The 25,098-nt window shown below is 42.7% G+C and overlaps 1 protein-coding gene across 1 annotated transcript in view; it reads left to right on the top strand.

Annotated features, from left to right (window-relative positions):
- The first annotated feature begins 4,222 nt into the window (after positions 1 to 4,222).
- Positions 4,223 to 25,098, top strand: part of A4GNT (alpha-1,4-N-acetylglucosaminyltransferase) — a 60,481-nt gene continuing 39,605 nt past the window's right edge. The window contains exon 1 of the mRNA XM_069215438.1: positions 4,223 to 4,755. Coding sequence (XP_069071539.1) covers positions 4,345 to 4,755 — 411 coding nt within the window. The 5' untranslated portion in view covers positions 4,223 to 4,344. The remainder of the gene's footprint in view (positions 4,756 to 25,098) is intronic.

Below are 25,098 nucleotides of genomic sequence, written 5' to 3' on the forward strand. Positions count from 1 at the left end.
TTAATGCACAGGTTGTTTAAAAATCTGGATGGAGTTACATACTTCCAGGACAATGTACTTATAATGGAGAAGGCCTAAAAGGAACATGATGCGAGGTTGATACAAGTAATTGAAAGACTTGCTGCTAATGAGCTCACATCTGAACTCAAAAATGTAGATTTGCTATGAAATTGTTTTTAGTAACATACTAAGGGCATGAGGTTGGAAGGGAAGGAATATCACGAAAGGATATTATTTTGACAGCATCAGGGAGGCACCAGCTCTAGTATCTAAAGGTGAGTCCTTCTTAGGACTAGTGGAGTTTTTACTCCAAATTTGCAAAAAAAGTTAAAAAAATTGCCATCAAAACCTATAAATTGAGGCAATTACTTAAAAACAAACAAGAATTTGTGTGGAATGAGGGATTAAATGAGGAGTTTGAACTAATTAAACATGATATTTGTACAGCCAATCCCTTACAAGGCTATGACAGTCTAGATCAGAGTATTCTAACCACAGACGCTAGTGGTAAGGGGCTTGGTGCCGTTCTGACACAAAAATCAAGCAAAGGTATAGAGAGCACGATAGCATTTGTGTCTCGTGCACTGACCCCAACTGAACATAAGTTTTCTATAATCGAAGAGGTGTAGCCTGTCATTTGGGGTATGAAAAAATGTGGGCAATACTTGTGGGAATCAAAATTCACCTAAAGGACTGACTATAAGTCTTTAGGAAAGGGCGTAACATGCCATGATACAGTTAAAGCAATGCCCTGCATTTAAAAAATGAGACTAAGATTTCTGGACTTCATCAATGATGTAGAATATTTACCTGGTCACAAGAATAAGGTAGCTGATTTCCTAAATCATTTACCATTACCAATGTGTAACATTTGTAGAAATGAATGATATGAATACAGTGTGGTCCTCACTGATAATGAGAAAACAGTTTTCACTGATGTAGAGAATGATGTTATGAAAAAGGAGGATTGGGTAAAGGTCTATGGTAGGGCTGAAGTTCTAAAGGCGGGAATGGAATTTGTTACCAAAGGCTGGCTGAGTAAAAATAAGTTACCGAAGGAATGTCTGAAATTATGGCAAGTTAAAGATGAATTGTCATTCAGTGAAAATTGATTTCTCATGAGAGGAGACAGGATGGTTTCTCCAAAGTATCTTAGAGAAAGACTTCCTAAAATCACTCATGAAGACCATTTTGGCATTGTCAAGTCTAAAAGATGGGTAAAAACATCATATTGGTGGCCGGGTTTAGATAGTGATGTTGAAAGAATAGTATGCACTTGTGAATGTATGCCTGGATAATCCATTGGAGGAGTTAGCTGTGGATATTTTGGGACCTGTTTTGGATTCATTGGGTGTGCCCAGGTAAATAATGGTTTTACTGCATCTGTACTCAAAGTGGTCTGAATTTGAAGTGAGTGGAAACATTGACATGTCAGAGGTAATTTTGTTTGTGTCTGAAATATTTTTGAGAGAAGGTATCCTTGGGCGATACTGAGGGATAATGGTATTCAGTTTGTGTCTGATAAAGGGAAAAATGTTCTAGGAAGGAATGAAAACAAGGAGAAGAACACCCCGGTGTACCACCCGGCAGGCAATGGTGCTCTAGAGCGCTTAAACCGTGTTATCATTGGTTCCGTACAGGCAGCCATCAATGCAGGAGTAGATTGGGAAAAGGAACTAGCAAGTATGGTATGGGTTTACAGGATAATCCCTACCTTTACAGGTTACATTCCCTTCAAAATATGTAGTGGATGAGAACACTTCACAAGAGACAATAGTGCTTGGATGAATTTGAAGATACAGAGTAAGTGGTTCCCTGCCTTGGTTATAAGCAATATATTGAAAGCACAAAGGGTGTACAGTGAACACGGTGACCAGAGATGTGGTGTGAGAGAGGTAAAGTTGTCACCTGGAGACTGGGTGAAGGTAAAGCTGGGAATGAAGGTGAAAAAAGGAGACAGCTGTTCTTCTAATCCACTTCAAGTAAAGAAAGTTATTGCGTGTTCAGCCTTATTGAGTGATGTAAAGGTATGGCACCTGGGAAAAATGGTAAGATGTAACAAGATTTTAATTTGGAAACGTGACAAGAATATGCATAGTGGGTCAACACCTGCCTATGATTGGTTGTGGCCAGAGGTAGATTGTGATAAAGAGAGAGTGTAAAGAAGGAACAAAACTGCAGGGGAAGACACGTATGGAAGTGTACTTGTGGATGGAAGGATGGAAAATTGTGAAAGGAGAGGGGAAAAGAATAGCCTAAATGAACCAACTCAAACTGTATCCACCAGCTGTGGTAGGTCTATTGTACTACCAAACAATTATGATGATTTCTTTTGTGGGGAAATACATTTCCACTATATAATGACCTATCCACCCAGTGAAAGATCCCTTGTATATTATGTATAGTGTATATAATAATGAACTAATGTTGGAATGATCATTTGTTGTTTTCCATCTAATGTTGGTATATATTGAAGGTAAAGGTTTTTTTAAAGGGTAGGATGTGTGGTATATTGAATCTGACGCATGCCGATGCCTGAAAGTATTCCAATCTGGAATGGAACAGGAACTGTTAGGTATGGCAATTGGCAGCAGGAGAAGTATAGGATAGTTCATGTAACCTGCTCTCTCAATAAAGTTTAAGCAATGTAGTTTTTGAGTTGGAGTCATATTCTACAATGCGGATTGGATTTTGAATAGATTTTACTTGCATAACATTGACTTCAGGACTGAACTTTGATATATGTCCCAATTATGTGATGAGCAGAACGGATTTCCAAAGTTTAATTCTGTGCCTAATTTGTAAAAAAATAAAAAATGCCAAGGACCTCATCAGGACATTACTGCAGTTGGCACCACCCATTGCTTTCGCCAGCACTGCCAATGACAGTACACACATCCACTTACTATCACACTATTCGAAGTGTGACAATTCAGACTATTCCAGGCAGGCCCCCAGAGCCATAAGAATGGCTTGGGTGGCAGGTATAAGTCATGTTAATGTATATAGAATTAATAAACAACTGTTGCTGTGCTCGTCTCAGCTTAGACAGTTTGTGCTACCATGTGGCAGGCTGTCATAAGTGCTGGCGTTGACAGTTAAGTGCCGGTGCTAAGCACTGGAAACTACCGGCTCAAATAAGACACTAGTTGAATTTCCTCCTCTCAGTAATAAGCGAGACATTGTTACAGCACCCAGTTTTTCCAGGAGTTTATCGTAAGGAAATCTGGCAGGCAAAATCTCATTGGTAAAGGCTGAACTACAGACCAGATCCGTTTCCCATTCCATATCGGACCGAAAGACAAGGTGTGGGAGGAACATGTAATGCTCCCGTCAGACAATATTCGCCTCTTCCCTACCCCACTCTCTACATTTCCCTCCCTCCCACCTTGCCTTACGCTGCTCTCGGGATACACTTAACACTCATTCTGAAGAGGTAGTTAATGTGTGTGTGAAACCCCACAAAAAAGGAATCCTGTATGGGTTTCTTTTCAGTAAATTGGATACGCACAGTTATTGACCCTTCGATGGGGTTGAAATTGATAATTATAAGTTACAGGTGGAATGTTACCGCATGGTACATGTTATTACAAGTGTGGAGTTTGCACCCTGCTGTATCACTCAACTTGTTATCAGGGCCATAAAACATCTCTGTGAATTCATTAAAAAAACAAATTAGTCCCAAATTATGCCAAGTGTTACCAACTCTGACTTTCCCTATGAATGTTTGCGTTGCTTCTCCCACAAGAATTTATTTTTTAAAGATGGGTTTGTGGATTTATTTTACTGCACATTCTTTCAAATGTTAGTTAGTCTTACTATTTACATGATGTTCTGAAGAAACACCCATAAAATATTCCAGTCCTTCAAATTCGGTCACAGTATCACAGCATTGCTTCTTTGGAAACTTAAAACAGGTATGCATTTATGAATTATTTTTCAGCTGCTCCATAGGGGCTCTCTTCAGGCCTTGATGGCGTGAGGATCCCTGAGTACTTCCAGCCTGGAGCACAACCATGTCCCCTTAGCAGGTGATGTGTGATTTTTCCCTGTGACCCTTATGTTTAGTCTAGACCTTACAATGTTAGTGAAGAGTCCAAAAGAAATTTCCACAGCCAGAGCAGTGTATGGCAGTGATTGCAAAATATCCAGGAAGGGAGTAACCATGCATTTGTATGTTTGTGACTCATTAATTTTATTACTGTTTTATCCCAGACTTTGAAGTAAGATGTGACTTCCTGCAGCAAAGATCCCTTGAAGCAGATATCTTCGGGCCAAGACAAACAGTTGACTTCAGGAATCATTGAAGCTATTGTGTGTCTGAAAAAGAGGCAATCACCAGCAATGCTGAAGGCTGCAGGCCTACTTCTCTTCTTCACATCTATTGCTGCCTGCAGTTTTCTCTACAGACTTAGTCTGAATATGGGCTGCTTGTTGTGTATGCCTGTGTTATCCAACAGGCCCCCGACGCTGGAAAACATTTTGAGCCCAGGCACTGCAATCATCTTCTTGGAGACGAGTGATCGCCTCGAACCTAAGCCCCTGATTTCTTGTGCAGTGGAATCAGCGGCCAGGATCTACCCTGAGAGACCAGTGATATTTTTCATGAAGGGGCTGGTAAACCATACGGTTGAGGAGACAAACAGCACTCATAAAGCTTTCACTCTGTTGTCCGCTATTAACAATGTTTTCATTTTCCCGCTCAACATGGAAACTCTATTTAAAGACACCCCACTGCTTCCATGGTTTAATAAGGTACAGTGATACTTTTTGTGAACTATGGGATGAGATTAGATGCATGGAAAAATATGGATGGGGAATGTGCCTGAGCAACAGTGATGGGGCTTAAACTGTGATTCCCACAATACAGACATCAATAGATTCTCAGGGATTCCCATATCAGTTTGCTAGAAAGCTTTGCCTAAACTACCTTGAAATTCCATATCAACTGCATCATATTATTCAAACCTCCATTACGTCCACATACTTGGATCCATGCGTTGTAGTAGAATACCTCCACTTTTCATGTTGTACCTGTTTATGGTTCATAACATGTGTTTTTGATAATGTTTGTGTAATTTATTGGGATTTTTGTATTAGCTGTAGGCATGTAGATGATTTTCACTCTTCATTAATTGTGTTAACTTTCAGTTAGAGCTAACATGTGCTAATATGTGATATGATGTTTGCAAAAATAGTACTTACAATGTGATTATAACAGTGAGTGAGGAAATCCATTGCTCCAGCAAAATGTCCCACCAGTAATAGGTGTTTTTTTTAAGCAGCCATAGATTTTGCAATGTCATATTCATTCTTTAAAACAAATGGTGGGTCGTTGCTTTCCTGCAAAACACAACAAAGAGAGCACCTGATGTATGAAAAAATAAGTAGCTAAGCAGTCACAAAGTAGTTATGGACCTCCAAATTTTTGTATTTTTCATTTACAAAATATCACTAATGGCGTGTTTCTGAAAAAAAGCACACCACAAAAAAATATTTAGCAATATCCTACTTTTGTGATAGGGGAGAGAGGATCACTATTTAGATGTACAAACCATTTGCAAAAAGGAAATTGAATACAACACAGCATGTTACATATGCAAAATACCATCAACTGGAAACAGGTGGTAACTAGATGTAAAGTAACAACAGGGCCCAAGATGCATTGCAATCTTTGACAAAGGCTGCATTCTGTGCTGTAGTGAGAAGAATGTGGATTCTTGGAGCTCAACAAAGGATGAGGAGAGAAAGGATTTTCACACAGAGGGTGACTCTATATGATCAAACAAATGAGGAGCTTTATGCTAGGTAGAGGGTTACTAAAGAGGTCATTTTTTCTTTAGTTAATGACTTGGGCCCTCTTCAAGTCTAAAAAACGCAGTGATGTTATTCCCACACACATTCAGGTTTTATGTAGCTTACACCTTACATCTTTATACATTGTGAACATTTGTTCTAATACATATTATATTGACCTTTAAAGAAAAAAAGAAACAGTATTTTCCTTCATTCTTTGAAAAGAGTATCATTTTATGTTTTACTTTTTGCACCTTTGATGCTTAGTAGTTAATTTTTCTATTGAACTCTGTCTGGCCTTTCCTTCCCTTTCTCCACTCTGGCTTCTAGTGCTCCTTGATGTAGTTGGCTCCCTAGTGGAAGTACTTCTCCAACAAGAGCCTTTCCCAGTTTCACTACTGGATCTTTCTATCCTAACTCCTCCATTCACACCTTACATTTCCTCTAATGTGTTTGTTATTTGGGCCAGGCTTCTTGCTGCATCACTAATGTGATGTACTAACCCCACCTGCATGTTAGTGGATCTCTGAAACATAGTTGAGGTGGTGGTGGCCAGCCTTTCAAAAGAAGGCCTACATGTTTGGAAGGTTTGTGCATGTGCCTCAGTTGACTCCTTTGTGAAGAAGAGCTTTAAGCCATTTGTCGGCTAGATCCTTTATAGCAATATTTAACTATTCAATGCCTGACCCGATGGCTTAACTTTCTTTGGAAATGGTTCTATCTAATTTTGTTACCCATCTACTCAGTTTAAAGGTAGCCCTGTGCTGTGTTCATTGAATTTTCAACATGGATTTTTCAAATCATGGAATTGTGCTGGAGTGACGAGCTTCCCATGATTTCTCTCATCCTGGACCTTAGTGTAGGCCTTGAAGTCCTTCTTTGTTTTCTAAAATAGGAAGGAATGGTGTTGGTTGTTATTGAGTTGCTGCAGAGGAAGCAATAGTTGTAGTTGGGTTTCCTAATTTAGTTTTTGTGGTTTGGCTGCTTGGTGCACTTTCAGTCTCTGTAGGAATGATAATCACAGTTTCAACAATTTCAGCGCCTGTGTGACAGGATGTTTCACCATCCTCTTCTGTTTCTGATGGTGTTATATGAATAGGTTGAGCTGTCACAGGTTAAAATACAGTGAAAATATTAATTTAATGTAAATGATCAGCGTGTTTTAGAAATGACCTATACTATATAAATGTCAACATTATTGTTTAATTTTATGTTCAAGTTTTAATTCATACATATATGTTTCATTATCAAGATATTTTACATAGCCAATCGTGGTAGAAATATAAAGATAAAATTGATGCAGTTAAGTTTTGGTTTTATGCATGTGGCCTACGTTACCCACAATGCATTATTTTGAACACTATCAAAACCTGACATGTAATACTGTCTCAATGTATATTGTGATACCCTAACCTGGAGCATCAGGTACAGTGGCTGAAGTGTTCATATTTAACACTCTAGCAATAGCTTCAGGCTGGAATGGTGTCTAAATTAATTATTCGACAGGAGTTGGGGGCGCCTCTGTTCTTGGCCCTCCACCAGTAGTTTTAGCCTCCTCTTTTCTGGATGCTCCTTCTCTTTGGTGCAGGCACCCAGGTTGTACCAGCACCTCCTGATCTTACCTCCCTACTGCTTTGTGACTTCCACAGGATTAAGGCATTGCTGCATCCTTGTCCAATTTTGGTTTTTAGGTGTCTCTCCACGAGTATTTCCAGCTGTATTTCACTGAATTTGTGCTTTCACTTTCTGCCCACCTCCTTCTGTGGTTCCTGGCAGGTCGTGGTGCTATCAGATAGTCTTTTGTAGGGAGAGAATTTCTGTTTCTGCTGTGCAGCTGACAATAAATCGAAATCCTGAAATGGGTGAGGTCGTCACTCACTGCTGATGTGATAGTTGTGTGGACATATTTTCATGCTTCACAGCAATCAAATGCTCACTGAGGTAGATGGACCTTTAACTCAGAAATAATTGTGATGAACCATCACCAATATTCAACAATGCACAAACAATTTAGACACCATGACCATTGTGGCCACAGAAAGAAACCTCTAATAAGGAATAAAGTTAAAATATGTATTACAAACACAAGCTCAAAGTCATGTACAAATGCACAAAACCAAATTATAAAGATATATAATCAGCAAGGGTTGCCCAAGGCAACAATATAAATTTAGACAAACTTACATCAATAAAACTAGGCATTCAAGAATAATAATACATAATATCAATAATAATATCTGAGACACAGACATTACTCTCTGTTCAGAAATTACAATCATTAGTCCATTCACAATGTAGCAGAGTCAATAATCTTTGGCTGTACACAGGTCAACCCTACAACTACCCAAATCAGGGAAATACCGCATGGGTAACATAAGCGGACAAAATACAAAAAGTACAATTAGGACAACAATAATTTGGAAAAATATAATCTTGGAATGCAGGTCACAAACTAAGTTTGGCAAAAGATAAGTAAAAAGTGAAAGAGTCAGCATATCATAAGCTCAGACATGAGTCTTCCGAAGGGGCAAATAAAAGAATCTTTAAATCTAAAAAGGAAATTTCAGGGGTAAGGGCAAGTGGCAGAGATGAAGATACCTCTTCAAGTATACAACATTCAGGGAATCTTCATCAGCAAGGCATCCAAATCAGCAAGCATCTTGACAAACTCTGCAAACTGCAAAGGTCTGCTCAAGAAATGTCTACAGACTGATCATAGTTCAAATGTCCATCGATATTTCAAATTACATGAACAATTTGATTTGCCAAAGGTGTCAGTTCACATTACGTTGAATAAATATCAACCAATCAGAAATACTCGGAAGACTTCAAATTGAAACAAGCATACCTCCTCTCAAGCATGTGATGGGAACATCTCCTTTCCAGGTGACTCCAAACAGGTTTGAAAAAAATGTATATGATCTCATTCCATGTTCCTGCAATGTAATGTTTGCAGGGGCAAATGGGTACATTTCTCTAGGTTTAACCACTGGATCTATCACAAGAGGACTTTGCTTCACATGTGAATGAAATCTGAAAGAAGATTTCACGTTATGAAAAAACAATTCAACACTTTTACATGACTGCAAAATGAAAGCTCCGTAGGCCCAACTTATGTTAACATTAAGAAAAAATATAAAATGCATTTGATTCATACGTTTTAGTAAACCACATATAATATGCAAACTTATAAATTCAACATTAATAATATTTCATCAGTATGAGTAGTACATTACATTACAATTGAAAATGCTTTGTGGTTGCATTCCTTTAAGTATAACAGAGAAGTGCATTTCTCTGATTGTGCATGCATTTTCAAACTAATCTTTCATAAATCACAAGAAGTTCAGCATTGTTTCTATTTGCACTGTTAGTTTAGAGTCTAAATTACATTTTACCTTCAGATTTACCCTGCTAAGATATGATTAAATCCAAAAGGCACCTAAGTTGAACTTTAAAATAAAAGCAATTTCACATTTAAAATGTGTCAGTGCAGCTTTCTACCTTAGGTTGTCTCTTGTTTACTTTGATATACTTAAACTTGCCATATTCTGATTACTTTTGTGACATGAGGTACAGTACTAAAATTTAAGCTTTATCAGTCCCTCCTTTGATGGGGAAATACGCCATCATAAAAGGCCAAATTCTCATTTCAATGACACAGTTAAAATTTCAATGACTTCTCCTGATAAGGTCTGTTGTAATCCTCTATTCTCTCGAGGTTACAATAATAAATGTTTCTCCTTGTCTCCATTTCTATCTCCTCTTTCTTCTGTCTAGTCTTGGCTCTTTTCTCCTTCTGTATCTTTTTTTTGTAAAATCCTTCTGTAACCATGACACACAGCACCACAATCAACAGAGGTATCAAGGTGGTTCTTACTATTCCCTTTCCCATTTTCCCAAACCATTGACCAATGGCTGAGAAACCACTTCTAATAGCTACCCATGAACCAGTGGTTGTCAGACGTTTCAGGTCTCTTTTGAAGTCAGTCATGTTTGCAATGTACTTTCTTATATCTTTACTATTGTCAGGTATGTAAGTGCAACAATGTTGCATATGTCACTTTGTACAGACTCGCCTTCTAGTTCTGACAGGCTCCACCGTCCTTTGCGAGAAAAATGTCTAACTCAAGATGAATTTACAAAACCATTGATCTCACAGCAACCATTTCTGTATCCTTAATAACATAGCTCCTGCAGTGTCAGTAGATAGTTTGTCTACTGTTGTTGACAACTTCCTAATCTTGAGATCATTCAAGATTATTTCCACTGATGGAATTATGGCACCAAAAATATAATCCATTATCTCTGATGCACTTGCTCCTCTTTTAACTCTGGGGTTTGATTCATCATCCCTGACTGGATCACTGATGTTGTCCACATGTTAAATGTTTGTAAAACACTACTCCAGGTAACATGTTTCATACCAGCCTTTTGCCAGCTTGTAACAAGCCTTTTTCCCACATATAAAATAAGCACTTGTTATAGTGGGTTCCTGTCCATTTAACATAAAGGTCCATGTATTTTTAAACACAAAAAATGCACTAGTTCCCTCAAAATGTGTGTCTATCTTTGACTTTGGTCTGTGTACACATAATTTCCCTACATGTTGCCAAACTAAGGCTACAAATCCTTGACAATCCTTCACTGCAGCATGTATGGCATCTCTGTCCCAATCTAATGCTATAGCTCCCTTTTCCAATTTAGCTTTCATTGCCCTCCTTCTTTCCTCAACCCGTTCAATGAACTCTTTTTCTACTGGGCTAAGTATTCATGTTGAATTATTCTTGTGTGCATCTAGTGTTCCAAATGTCAGGGTAGATTCAAAGAATCCCCCACGGTGTCAATGTTGTGCATTATAGCAGTGCTACTCAGATGATTCATAATAGGAATGAAAGAAAATGCTAGATCATAATTAGAATAGAAGTATTGGTAATACTCCTGCTCATGCAATAGAGGTAGTAACAGATCACAAGAAATTCCATATGTTAGTGTCAAGCTGTGATAAGTGATGATTCTGCCCTGCACTGATGACGGAATTTGTGTGCAAACATTGCTATCACCAACCTAGATGGTTTTGATGTATTTATGTATCAATTTCTAATATATATTTGATGTCAAATATCCCATAGAACTACTGGTATATAGAAGTCTAGCATCTTCATACAATGGGTCTTGTTCTTAATAGGCAGGCTCAATCCAATAATCATAAAAATAATCGCAGTAGCACATACTATTGCTAAACCAACACACACATACTTACATTTACTTTGTCAGATTTCATGGCTTGTCTATATTCAGACTACATTATGCCTCTGATTAAAATAAAAATCAACAATGCAAAAAGAGGCTTTCAATTATTTCACTGTCTCTTTCAGGCTTTTCTTTGTTTGAGCATGGCAAATTCAAGCCAATTTCTTCAAAAATAAAAATCCAAGAACGTTCAACAAAAGTCTCTCTTATTTACAAAAAATTCTAAAGTTATCACTAAAAGTTAAAATGTCTCTAATAATAAACCATCTGATAATCACTAATGAACACTTCCAACAAATAATGTCTTTGTTCATCAAGCGGCAATGTGATTTAAAAGTTCAGTTCCAAAGCAATTACAAGTTCCAAAATGTTCAGCTGGAGTCGAAGGCGACAAGCTCCTTCTTCCAGTTGTCAGTTGTGAAATAAGTCCATTCAGGAGCAAATATCTTTGACTCCTGATCTCCTTGTTTCACGACCCTCAGTTTTACTGTCACTTTGATCTGATTCTTCAGTAATAGTAGGAGGCACTTTTATCACTGGCTCTGGGCTTTTCTCAGGCCACTGATCTCCAGGTACAACTCTTTTCTCTGGCACAACTGGGGTTTCAATGTGATCTGAGCTAGCAGGAGTCACCTGTCTCTACCCTTCAGTATCTTGAACTGCTGTTGACTCACTCAGAATTTCACCGGACTGTGCATACTTTGTATTAGCCACTTGTCCAATCCCCACAGCTTGGCTAATCTGAAGCTGTTGTTGTCACTATAACAACCTGGTACCGCCCTTTCTAACACAACTCCAAGCATGTCTTTCTTACATGCCTTTTCACTAACTCCCATGTGCCAAGAGTCAGGTGTGACAAAGTTCTTGTTGCAGTTGTGCAATTGCTTCTCCAACCTGGTGAGACAAAGAACAATCCACATCAGCTAGCCCTTTGCAATAATCCAGTACCAAGGCATCTGTAATGTTTGCAAGAGCATGTGTAAGCACTGCTGGCAATCTCATAGCATGCCCCATGATGATCTCATGTGGTGACAACCTGTGTTTCTGTCAGGTGTGTTGCACATACTCATCAGGAAAGGAGGCAAAACATCTGCCCATTTCAGTGTTGTCGATGCACATAAATTCACCAGTTGAGACACCAGTGTTCCATTTATCTGCTCTACCAGTCCTGAAGCTTCTGGTCTGTAATTGCAAAGCAATCTTTTCTAAACTTGTAATGGCGCACACAATTATTTAAGGATCTCACTATTGAACTGAGTTCCTCATTCTGATTTCAGAGAAGTTGGAAAGCCAAATCGAGATATCAACTCCCTCAATAAGAGCTTTGCAACTGTGAGGCTATCATTCCTTCAAGCTGGGTAAGCTTCCACCAAATGGGAGAATATACACACCACAACCAAAATGTACCTCAGCCCATTGCACACTAGCAATTTGATGAAATCAAGCTGCATTCCGTTCAATGGTCCTCCTGATCTGTCTATGTAACTTGGGGCCAGATGTACGAAATGTTGGGTTTGTGACTCGCAAATTGCGAGTCTGAGCAACTCGCAATTTGCGAGTCGCAAACCCGGATGCAGGATGGTGTCCCTGACACCAATGGGAAATCGCAAGGGGGTCGCAAAGACCCACCTCATTAATATTAATGAGGTGGGTCGCAATTTGCGACCCCTTTGCGATTCACAGCACTCACATGGATGGTGGCCTGCTGGAGACAGCAGACCACCATGTCTGTGACTGCTATTAAATAAAGCAGTTTTTTTTTGTATTGCAGCCCGTTTTCCTCAAAGGAAAACGAGTTGCAATAGAAACAAAAAAATGAAATGTTTTTGTTTCATTTTTTCAGAGCAGCCTGCTCTGAAAAAATGTTTTCAGGGCCATTCACAAAGGAGAGGGGGTCCCATGGGGACCCCTTCCCTTTTGCAAATGGGTTACCACCAGTGTGACACTGGTGGTAACTGCGAGTTGCTTTGCGACTGCGTTCGTGGTCACAAAGCAATTCTACATCGCGATGCGAATCGCAAATAGGAAGGGGAACACCCAGCTTACCGACTCGCAAAATGGGAATGAGCATCGCAATGTGCTTTTTGCATGGAGCAAACAGCGAAATTTGCTGTTTGCCGCATGCAAAAAGCTTGCTACATCTGGCCCTAAGAGTGATAACTGTGCGTTTCCCGACATTCATTTGCAGACATGTTACACATCTGTGACACACTGCATCAGCAACCAATCTAAATCTGGGATTGTGCCATGTCTGTCTGATTGTTCTGATCATTGCATCTCTACCAATATGAGCCTGTCCATGGTAATTACGTTGCCACTGGGGACAACAAGCTATTTGACAATACTGCTTTACCATCACTCGACACCCAAACATTATCCTCATTGGTCTGAACACATTCTGTTCTAATCCAATCCTGCTTTTCTTCCTCTGTCACTTCTTCCTGCAATCTTTTAACTTCTTCCCAAGTATCAATGGCTGTCATAAAGAAATGTTGACTTGTCTCATCGTCATGTCCATAGCCCCATTCCTCATTAAAGGAAGTGCAATGTAGGGCACATTACCTCATTACTTCATCTGCATAGGTATTGCCAAAGGTTATAAAATCACCTGACTTCTGGTGATCTGTGCATTTTACAACTGCCATTTTCACAGGTATCTGTAATGCTTTCAGCAATTGATAAACTTGTCACTGTGTGAATAGGTGACCCAGAAGAGGTCATGAAGCCCCTCTGGGACCACAACTGTCTGAAGCCCTGAACAACACCAAACCCATATTGGCTATCAGTGAAAATGATCACTCTGAGCTGTTTAGAAACACAGCAATCAATTTGGCTACTGGGCAGAAAAAACTCCTCAAAGCCATGAGGCTTTTATCACACCTGAGATTGTACAAACAGCATAATCTGCTCTCAGGGCACCATCAGATTCTCTTACACATGAGCTATTAATGAACATGACATAGTCATTATGGTGTAAGGGGACATCTTGAATATTGGGTTTTGGTTTGGTGCACAGTTCAGTCACATTGCGACAGTCATGCTCAACCTCATCTCCGTGGTCATTTGCATTTTCAACTGGATTTGGCAAAAGAGTAGCTATATTTAAAACATTACGGCCCGTATTTATACTTTTTTGCCCCGCATTTGCATCGTTTTTTTACGCAAAATGGCGCAAACTTGCAAAATGCCATTGTATTTTGTAGGTTTGCGCCGTTTTGCGTCAAAAAGCGGCGCAAATGCGGCGCTAAAAAAAGTATAAATACGGGCCTACATTTCTTTTTATTGACTTTCGAAGGAACCCAAAAAATATTGCTCATAATGGGTCAAAAATGCATTGGTCAGGTACTGGGTCTAGGTATGGGTTAACAAGATCTCTACTGAATGGGGAATAAAAATGCTCAGTGGATGACCCATAACAAAGCCTTCGCACTGTTTGATGCTGACACGCAGGGCTTAGATAACTGGCAATGCTGCAGCTATGGCATCAAGAGTGGGGGAAAAATATGACACATGCTTGTTTGCATTTCCATGTAACTGTGTCAAAACAGAGAGAGTACACCCTTCTCTCTCACAACAAAACAACAACAAAACAAAGTAAAACATTTGTTGTTATCAGGCATTCCCCTCTGCACAAGCGTCCTCTCAGCTCGGTAAAGGCACTCATGTATTCATCATCAATTGGTATCAGATGAGACACATCCTTGTGTGTCAGCCTCTGTAAGGGCTTGGGCAAAAGAGAAAAATGTGGAGTCCATTGGGGGCAGTAGCCAACCATTCCCAGAAACATTCTGGCTTCCCTGTGAGTAACTCAGGGATTCATCTGCATGATTGCTGAGATTTTCTCTTTGGACACGTTCCTTCCACCTTTTTCTATGTGATGACCTAAAAATGGGACTTCTTTTTTACAATACTGCAACTTTGCTGAGGAAACTTTATGTCCATTTTCTCCTAAATAATTCAAAAGAGCTCTGGTATCTCTTCTGCAAGCTTCATACGTTTTTGACACAACAAAGTGGTTGTCAATATAATGTGTTAATAATGAATGATAGGAAATTTAAGGGACTCCAAATTCTTCTTCAAAATCTGACTAAAAATTGATGGTGATTCTGTGTACCTCTGTGGAGTACAACACCATGTTCAAATACCACTGCCAAATTTAAAGGCAAAGAGGAATCGTCTTTCTTCAGCCAATGGACTAGCGAGGAAGGCCTGACACAAATCATTGACTGTGATCCGTTCTCCTTCACACAAAGTCTGAAATAAAATCTCTACAGGATTCAATTCCACAGGACAACATGGAACGACAATCTTGTTCACTTTTCTCAAATCCTGAACTATGCACTATTTTCCTTTGGGCTTCTTTGTAGGAAAGTACCATCTTGCCTGGCATGTTACCCCCATTTTTACTTGTGTGTCAGTTTGTTTTTGCCTGTGTCACTGGGATCCTGCTAGCCAGGACCCCAGTGCTCATAGTTCGTGGCCTATATGTGTTCCCTGTGTGGTGCCTCACTGAGGCTCTGCTAACCAGAACATCAGTGTTTATGCTCTCTCTGCTTTTAAAATTGTCACTAAAGGCTGATGACCATTTTCACCAATTCTGATTGGCATACTGGAACACCCTTATAATTCCCTAGTATGTGGTTCCTAGGTACCCAGAGTATTGGGGTTCCAGGAGATCGGGATGCAGCATTTCTTTTGCCACCCAGAGGGAGCTCAGACAATTCTTACACAGGACTGCCACTGCAGCCTGAGTGAAATAACATCCACGTTATTGCACAGCCATTTTACACTGCACTTAAGTAACTTATAAGTCACCTACATGTCTAACCCTCAGTTGGTGAAGGTTAGGTGCAAAGTTACTAAGTGTGAGGGCACCCTGGCACTAGCCAAGGTTCCCCCACATTGTTCAAGGCAATTTCCCCGGACTTTGTGAGTGCGGGGACACCATTACACGTGTGAACTACACATAGGTCAGTACCTATATGTAGCTTCACAATGGTCACTCCAAACATGGCCAAGTAACATGTCTAAAATCATGGAATTGTCCTCCCAAGCCAAATCTGGTATTGGGGTGCCAATCCCATGCATCTCCGGGGCTCCAGCATGGACCCCGGGTACTGCCAAACTAGCTCTCTTGGGTTTTCTCTGCAGCTACCACTGATGCCAACCCTCAGACAGGTTTCTGCCCTCCTGGGGTCTTGGCAGCCCAGTCCCAGGAAGGCAGAATAAAGAATTTCCTCAGAGAGGTTGTTACACCGTCTCCCTTTGGAAATAGGGGTTAAGGGCTGGGGAGGAGTAGCCTCCCCCAGCCTCTGGAAATGCTTTGAAGGGCACAGATGGTGCCCTCCTTGCATAAGCCAGTCTACACTGGTTCAGGGATCCCTAGCCCCTGCTCTGGCATGAAACTGGACAAAGGAAAGGGGAGTGACCACTCCCCTGTCCATCACCACCCCAGGGGTGGTGCCCATAGCTCCTCCATTGTGTCCAAGACCTCTGCCATCTTGAATGCAGAGCTGTGAGGGCACAATGGAGACCTCTGAGTAGCCAGTGCCAGCAGGTGACGTCAGAGACCCCTCCTGATAGGCTCTTACCTGGTTAGGTAGCCAATCCTCCTCTGAGGGCTATTTAGGGTCTCTCCTGTGGGTTTCTCGTCAGATAACTAATGCAAGAGCTCACCAGAGTTCCTCTGCATCTCTCTCTTTAACTTCTGCCAAGGATCGACCGTTGACTGCTCTAGGATGCCTGCAAAACCGCAACAAAGTAGCAAGACGACTACCAGCAACATTGTAGCGCCTAATCCTGCCAGCTTTTGCAACTGTTTCCTGGTAGTGCATGTTCTGAGGGCTGTCTGCCTTCACCCTGCACTGGGAGCCAAGAAGAAATCTCCAGTGGGTCGATGGAATCTTCCCCCTGCTAACGCAGGCACCAAACGGCTGCATCATCGGTCCTCTGGGTCCCCTCTCATCTTAACGAGCGTGGTCCCTGGAACACAGGAGCTGGATCCAAGTGACCCCGACAGTCCAGTGGTCCTTCTGTCCAAATTTGGTGGAGGTAAGTCCTTGCCTCCCAACGCCAGACAGTAATCCTATGTCCTGCGTGATCTGCAGCTGCTAGGGCTTCTGCACACTTTTGCAAGGATTCCTTCAGGCACAGCACATCCCAGGTCCCCAGCACTCCGCCCTGCATTGCTCAACTCGCTGAGTTGACCACAGGCTTCGTGGGACCCTCCTTTGTAGTGTTGAGATGACTGCCATGCTCAGATTTCTTGAACACCTGTTCAAGTGCTTCTGCGGGTGCGACCTGCTCCTGCATGGGCTCTATCTATTGCTGAGTGCCCCCTCTGTCTCCTCCTCTAAGGGGCGACCTCTTGGTCCTTCCTGGGCCCGGGCAGCACCCATTATCTTCAACCGCGACTCTTGCAGCTAGCAAGCTTTGTTTGCGGTCTTTCTGCTTGGAAACAACTCTGCATCCTCCAGCACGTCGTGAGACATCCTCTGACCAAAGGAAAAGTTCCTGGCACCTTCCGTTGTTGCAGAATCTTTGGCTTCTTCCACCCGGAGGCAGCCCTTTTGCACCTTCATCCGGGGTTTAGTGGGCTCCTGCCCCCCCCGGACTCTTGCATGACTCTTGGACTTGGTCCCCTTCCTTTGCAGGTCCTCAGGTCCAGGAATCCGTCTTCAGTGCTTTGCAGTCAGTTGTTGCCCTTGCAGAATCCCCTATCTCGACTTTACTGTCTTTCTGGGGTAATAGGGTAACTTTACTCCTACTTTTCAGGGTCTTAGGTGGAGTATCTTGGACACCCTTCTTGTTTTCTTACACTCCCAGTGACCCTCTACAACCTACACTAGGCCTGGGGTCCATTTGTGGTTTGCATTCCACTTTTGGAGTATATGGTTTATGTTGCCCCTAGGCCTATTGTCTCCCATTGCATTCTATTGTGCTCTACAGTGTTTGCACTACTTTTCTAACTATTTTTGGTTTGTGTGTATATTTTGTGTATTTTACTTACCTCCTGAGGGAGTATATCCTCCGAGATACTTTTGGCATATTGTCACTAAAATAAAGTACCTTTATTTTTAGTAACTCTGAGTATTGTGTTTCTAATGATATAGTGCTATATGATATAAGTGGTAAAGTAGGAGCTTTGCATGTCTCCTAGTTCAGCCTAAGCTGCTCTGCTATTGCTACCTCTATCAGCCTAAGCTGCTAGAACACTACTAATCTACTAATAAGGGATAACTGGACCTGGCACAAGGTGTAAGTACCACAAGGTACCCACTATAAGGTAGGCCAGCCTCCTACATTCCGCAATACTAAAATAGGGGAATTACAAGGGCTTCCCAAAATTCCCTTAAAAACACCTTGCTCAATCAGACTCTCATTTAAGGGCATTATTCCTGTAACTGTCTGGGGTGTCATATTGTATGATGGTATCGTCAGAGAGTCTGCATTTTGCTTGACTGTTATTTTTGCTGGCTCATCTTTCTTTTGAGCCCTATATCTTTCCAGAAAATCCCAAACCTCTGGAAAAACTGTCTCCTGCAACTCTTCAGGCAAATCATTACATGCCATCACTCAATACAGTGAAACAAGTGGGGACTGTTCTACAGGTTTACAAGGGACATCTTCTGCCTCATTTGTTTGTAATTCTTTGGGTGTGCAGCTAATGGAACGAACAGTGTAGCTTACACAACAGGTCACGTCCTTATAGATTCACTGGACTTGAATCGCCAACCACAAACTGGTGCTTATCTTCAAATGAATCCATTTTTATTGAGACATGTTCTATAACAGGATTTGCCAACTTCATATTTGCTACTCCTACAACTTGAATTTTCCTTCCCAATAGGGGGAAGTCTGTGGTTCTGACAGTGGAATGTGTAGCTCCGCTGTCAACCAAGAATGACACATCGTGTTCCATTACGTTAGCATTTACATGGATACCACGTTGATCTACCTCTATGGATGCAGCTAACCTACAATCCTTATCACTGGAGCTATCACTGTCAAATGTTTCTAAAAATTCTTAATTGCTCAAATCAATTAAGGGAAATTGTGATGCTATCTGGTTCACATTTGCATTTGCCATTTGATTTGAGTTTGCATTCGCCATCTGATTCATGTTTTGTTGAGGAACAATCACCTGCTGCTGTGCCATCGGGGCTTGTGGTACCTACATTTGTTGTTCTGGGGACACTTGTACATTTGGAATTCAGGGCCTTTGGACTCTCTTAATTTAATCAGATTATTTCCTTGAGTCTGGGCATCTCCAACATAATGTATAAATTGTTCACATTATTATAGGTACTTTCACGTCGCCAATGACCAGAATTTCTGCAAGCATGACAAGGATGTGTTTTCTTCAATGACTGAACATCAATTTAATTTCCACTCCGATGTACCGGAACACCACGTCCTTTGCCTCTAGACTGAACCACATTACTAACCTGCAGTTGCATACTATGATTTCCACTTGTATTCACCATCATCTGTGGGTTCTGACTTACTCTATGTGCAGCCTTCAATTGCATCACCATCAACTTTTCCTTCAACTTTTTCTGCTTCAATTCAATTTCATCACTGCAGTGCCTTGCACACTGCAGGATCTCATCAATAGATTAGTTTTGCCAACCAATCAACTGCTGCTGAATCATTTCACTAATATCTAGCTTTAATCTCTGCACAAACCTAAACTCAAAATGACCCATATCCTTCAGCTCTATGTTCTCTTTACCATTATGCTGTTTGAAAGCTTGCAGCAATCTCTCATAATAAGCATGAATAGACTCTTTGGTTTCCTGTAATGTCCTGTCAATTTTCGGCGAACCAATATCTTTTGGAGACATTTTGGGGGTCATTATGACCCTGGTGGTGAATGTTAATGTGACGGTAGTACCGCCAACAGGCTGGCGGTACATACCTCCTCATTATGAGAATGGTGGGTTGGCTGCATCCTACCTGCCACTTCTCCACTCCTACTGCTATGGTGGTGTCAGCCGCCGGGCCAGAGATGTCAATCTCCAGCCCAGTGGCCGGCACAGTACTGCCGGTGGCATTATGAGCCTGTCTACCACCATTGTTTTCGTGGCGTTAGCAACGCTCTGAAAACCATGGCGGTAGGCCCTACTGGTGTCAGGAAATTCTTTCCCTGTCACCGGTAGGCGGCTCCCCCACTCCCCCAACACTTACCAGATACCCTCCCTCCCTCCAAATTCCCCCCACCCCCTCCGATCAACACGCCCCCCCACCCCCTTCGATCCACAAACACACCCCCATCTCCCATACATGCACACACCCGCAGACACGCACAGGCCACACAACTGACCCCACAGCCAAACATGGACACATCACCCCACACCCCCACCACACATACACGCACACAGACACTCACAAGCACCACACATACACCCATTCACTAACACTGCCATAACATACAATGCCTGTATGCAGTGTGTGTATGAACACATTCATACACACACTGCATACAGGCATTCATACATGCATACTTACAGACATACTGACACACATTCTTACACAATCACACTGGCATGCAGACATGCACTCACTTCCCCATTCTTAATATGCATTCACTCACACACATGCAAACTACACAACACAGACACAGACACATTCACACATGCACTCACACACTCAGGCAAACACACACAACACCCCCACCCTCCCATCCTTCTCCCCCATCGGATTGCCGACTTACCTTGTCCGGCGAGGAGGTCGTCTGGCTGGGAGCGGGAATGGGCACTGCTACCGCCAGCAGCGCCCCGCCAGCAGAACACCGCTAGGCCGTATTAATGGTCATAATGGGCCTGATTCAGACCTTGGCGGACGGCGGAGGCCGTCCGCCAAGGTCCCGCCGACAAATGACCGCACCGCGGTCAAAAGACCGCGGCGGCCATTCAAACATTTCCGCTGGGCCGGCGGGCGCTCTCCAAAAGAGCGCCCGCCGGCCCAGCGGAAATGCCCCTGGAACGTGGACACCGGCTCAGAATTGAGCCGGCGTAGTTGCAGGGGTGCGACGGGTGCAGTTGCACCCGTCGCGTATTTCAGTGTCTGCAAAGCAGACACTGAAATACTTTGTGGGGCCCTCTTACGGGGGCCCCTGCAGTGCCCATGCCATTGGCATGGGCACTGCAGGGGCCCCCAGGGGCCCCGCGGCACCCCCTACCGCCATCCTGTTCATGGCGGGTTTCCCGCCATGAACAGGATGGCGGTAGGGGGTGTCTGAATCCCCATGGTGGCGGAGCGCGCTCCGCCGCCATGGAGGATTCAATCGGGCAGCGGTAAACCGGCGGGAGACTGCCGGTTTACCCTTTCTGACCGCGGCTGAACCGCCGCGGTCAGAATGCCCTTGGGAGCACCGCCAGCCTGTTGGCAGTGCTCCCGTGGTCGGTGACCCTGGCGGTCACCGGCCGCCAGGGTCAGAATGACCCCCAATATGTCTGGCGGTGTTCTACTGGCGTGGCGGTGCTGGTGGTAGAAGAGCCAGCTTACCACCATCAGCCAGAATGATCACTGCAGGATTTCCACCCTTCTTGTGGCAGAAATCTGTCAGTATTCATAATAATAGGGCAGATGGATGGTAGCTGCGGTGATGGTATTTTGGCGGCCGTCACTGCGGCGGTAGGAGGTTTTTACTGCAATGTCAAAATGACCACCTTTGTTCTTCAGGAATTAAATTACTTATAATACTTTTTCATCAGCTCTTCAGGCAGTGCACCTGTTACTGGATCTCTTGGAGGTTCACGCTCAGGCCAATCAACACTTCTATTGCACTCAATCCACAAGTCAGCTGGAACCGCAATGTCAAACAATGTATTCAGATCTTCCCAAAGGCATTTTGAAAGTTTCACAATTCTTTCGTCTACTTATACCACTCCACTGACTTCTCTCTCAACCTCGGTTAATCATTAGTAAATGACAGTATATCACTCCTACTCCAGTGTACATGTGCATAACCTCCACCTGGTATCTCTCTCAGTGACATCATTTTTACATTGTGCTCAGCTTGTTTTGCTCCTGCCCGAGACAAATTCTGCTTTGCTCTCTTCTGACCTCTTTTCTTTGCCCATCTGCCTTCCAATTTATCTAATGCTCCCTATGTTTGAATATATGTAATGAATTCCTTATTATGCATTCTCATTCCGAGTGATCTCATGATAATAGTATCTGTGGTGCTGAAATCTGATTTGTAATTCCTCTTTAGGGGTTTAGATTTTTCTAAACCAGTGTCATAATTCTCAGCCAACTCTGCTAACTTTTCATAAGCCTGTCCTGCATGTTGCATAACATCCTTTAATAATGAATCACAATTTATCTTCTGTGTACTTTTCCAATTGCTCCACATCTAGCAATCCCAAAATTAATTTGTTCAATTCTAATTTCAATCTGGACACACTCACTGTCCTGTTTCTCACTGGTGTCTCTTCAGATATAACATTGACATTTATTGTTCCAGTTGCACCTTGCAAGCTCAGATTTTTTAACCAATCCATTAAGTGTAGTGATGAAAGACCTTGCAAACTAGTATTATTTCTCTGGGGCACATCTCCTTTCGGGGTACTACCATGTATGTTTGTAATCTGATCTGGTGTAGGCGTGTAAAGATGTGGGGTTCCCTGTAGAAACCTCACAACAAAAACTGGTCAACCTGATTTAACACCTGATTAGGTTTTTCAATTTGTGTAGGTGTCAAGGGTAGACAAAATAAAGCTGATCTCTTCTCCTCCGAATTGTTTGAATGAACTGATCTCTGCTTAGCAATTGATGATATCCCAGCTGATGCAGCTGACATTTCAGGAACTTCTGAAACATTTGTTGAATGGGCATTACTTCCAGAATAACCTGAAGCATACAAGGGAACAACCAGACCTATAGTCACAGGAACTGTTAGTGCATCAGGACTCATCAAATTTGTCTGACTTTGTAGAATTGTAAGTCCAGTACTTTGACCTGTTAAAACAGTACTGAAAGTCTGTCCTGTTTCATTTGGGCTAACATTTGACTTCACCTGCACTGGTGTAAACATAAGCATAGGCTGATTCTGAATAAAATTCTCCACAGGTGTAGTCATATTAGGTGTCTGCACAGTTTGATTAACATTAGGACTTGGCGTTACCTCATTGATAACTGGTCTTGGTACTGCTTGATTTACAACTGGAGTTGAAATGGACTGCGCTGTATTATTAGTTGGAACTGGTGGATAAACCACGGGCACTTATATCACTGAATTAGCAGGTGTACATGGAACTGTCTGATTCAAGATCTGTGCAACTGGAGCAGTTGGCACATTGGGACTACATTCTGTACTGCTTCACTGCTTGTTTCTGCCTCAACTGAATGATACGGTTGGTGGGGGCGATTCCTCAAAAGCTGATTTATAAACTCATCTTCCGAATCACTCTCATATGTGACTGTCTTTTTACCCTCATCTTCTGCTGCCTGGTATGCCTTTGTTGTCTGCTTCTTTTATGTCTTAGGTTTTGTACTCTCATCAGCTTCCTCTGTAATAGCTGGAAACATTCTCACTACATCTAGTATGACTGCTCTCCACATTCTTTGCTCTTCATCCCATCTAGCTTCCTCTAATGTCTTATTTGCTTTCTGCATTCTGTTCTGAAATCTTGTTGTTGATTTCTGCCATGCATTAAGTTCCCAAATACTAAGGCCCTCATTACGACCCTGGCGGTTGGTGATAAAGTGGCGGTAATACCGCCAACAGGCCGGCGGTAACTACTGCCAAATTATGACCATGGCGGAAAGATCTCCGAAAGACAGTCAATGTACCACACCAACCGTCAGGGCGGAAACAACAGGCACCACAACGGTAGCCGTCTACAGCCAGGCGGAAGTCAAAGTTCTGCCCACCATATTATGACTACACAATCCACCACCTTTTCTGGGGCTGTACCAACAACATCAAAAGCCTGGCGGAAACAGAGCTCAGAAGTGAAAGGACTCACCATTGGAGACACAGGGAAGAACCACGTCGCCATGGAACCAGAACTGCATGTATTTCCGATTATATTCTACGTTCTGCTCCATGACGAACACCAACGCCGGCGAAGAGGATGACGGTGAGCACAGCCACCTAGCACACAAGGGAAGGGGGGAGGAAAACGAGAGTGACACACACATGCAAAACACACACCCCATACACACACACCATATACAAAACTAGCTGCACAAGAAAACAATTTATGCCCCTGTAAATCGGCAGAATAATGCAAGGACAACACAAATTTACTAACGTTAATGTTATAAGATCAACATAGTATAAAAATAATTTAGCCAATGTTACAGATATCTACAAATGTACAGAAAAAGGGACGCTGCCCAGTCCTCAGTTCGCGTGGGCCACATGGCCACTGGGCAAAGTCCAAGGCCCCACTTGTCACCTGCATCAATACAGAAGGAACACTGCACGGGCATCAGTTGGCAAATAGGCAGGCACCTCAGGGGGAGAGAAGGGGCACTTCAGCTGGGAGTGGAAACAAGACCACTGATTCTGGAGGGGGCAAGATGCCCATTGTTCTTGGTCCTGGGAGTGCAAGGCCACAGTCTCTCGAGTGGGTGTCTTGCCCACTGGTTCTGGAGTGGGCAACATGCCCTGTGCTTGGTCCTGGGGAGTGCAAGGCCACAGTCTCTTGAGTGGGTGTCTTGCACACTGGTTCTGGAGGGGGCAACATGCCCTGTGCTTGGTCCTGGGGAGTGCAAGGCCACAGTCTCACGAGTCTTGCCCACTGGTTCTGGAGGGGGCAACATGCCCTGTGCTTGGTCCTGGGGAGTGCAGGGCCACAGTCTCTGGAGTGGGTGTCTTCCCCACTGGTTTTGGAGGGGGCAACATGCCCTGTGCTAGGTCCTGGGGAGTGCAAGGCCACAGTCTCTCGAGTAGGTGTCTTCCCCACTGGTTCTGGATTGGACAGGCCGCATAGCAGTACATGGAGGCAGGATCACATTGCGTCCACCGGCGGTGACGGCTGCACTGTGGTAGTGCTGGTGGTGGTGGTGGGAGGCTCCTGCACAGCCCTCGCA

The sequence above is a fragment of the Pleurodeles waltl genome, chromosome 11 (assembly GCF_031143425.1).
Source record: "Pleurodeles waltl isolate 20211129_DDA chromosome 11, aPleWal1.hap1.20221129, whole genome shotgun sequence".
NCBI lineage: Eukaryota > Metazoa > Chordata > Amphibia > Caudata > Salamandridae > Pleurodeles > Pleurodeles waltl.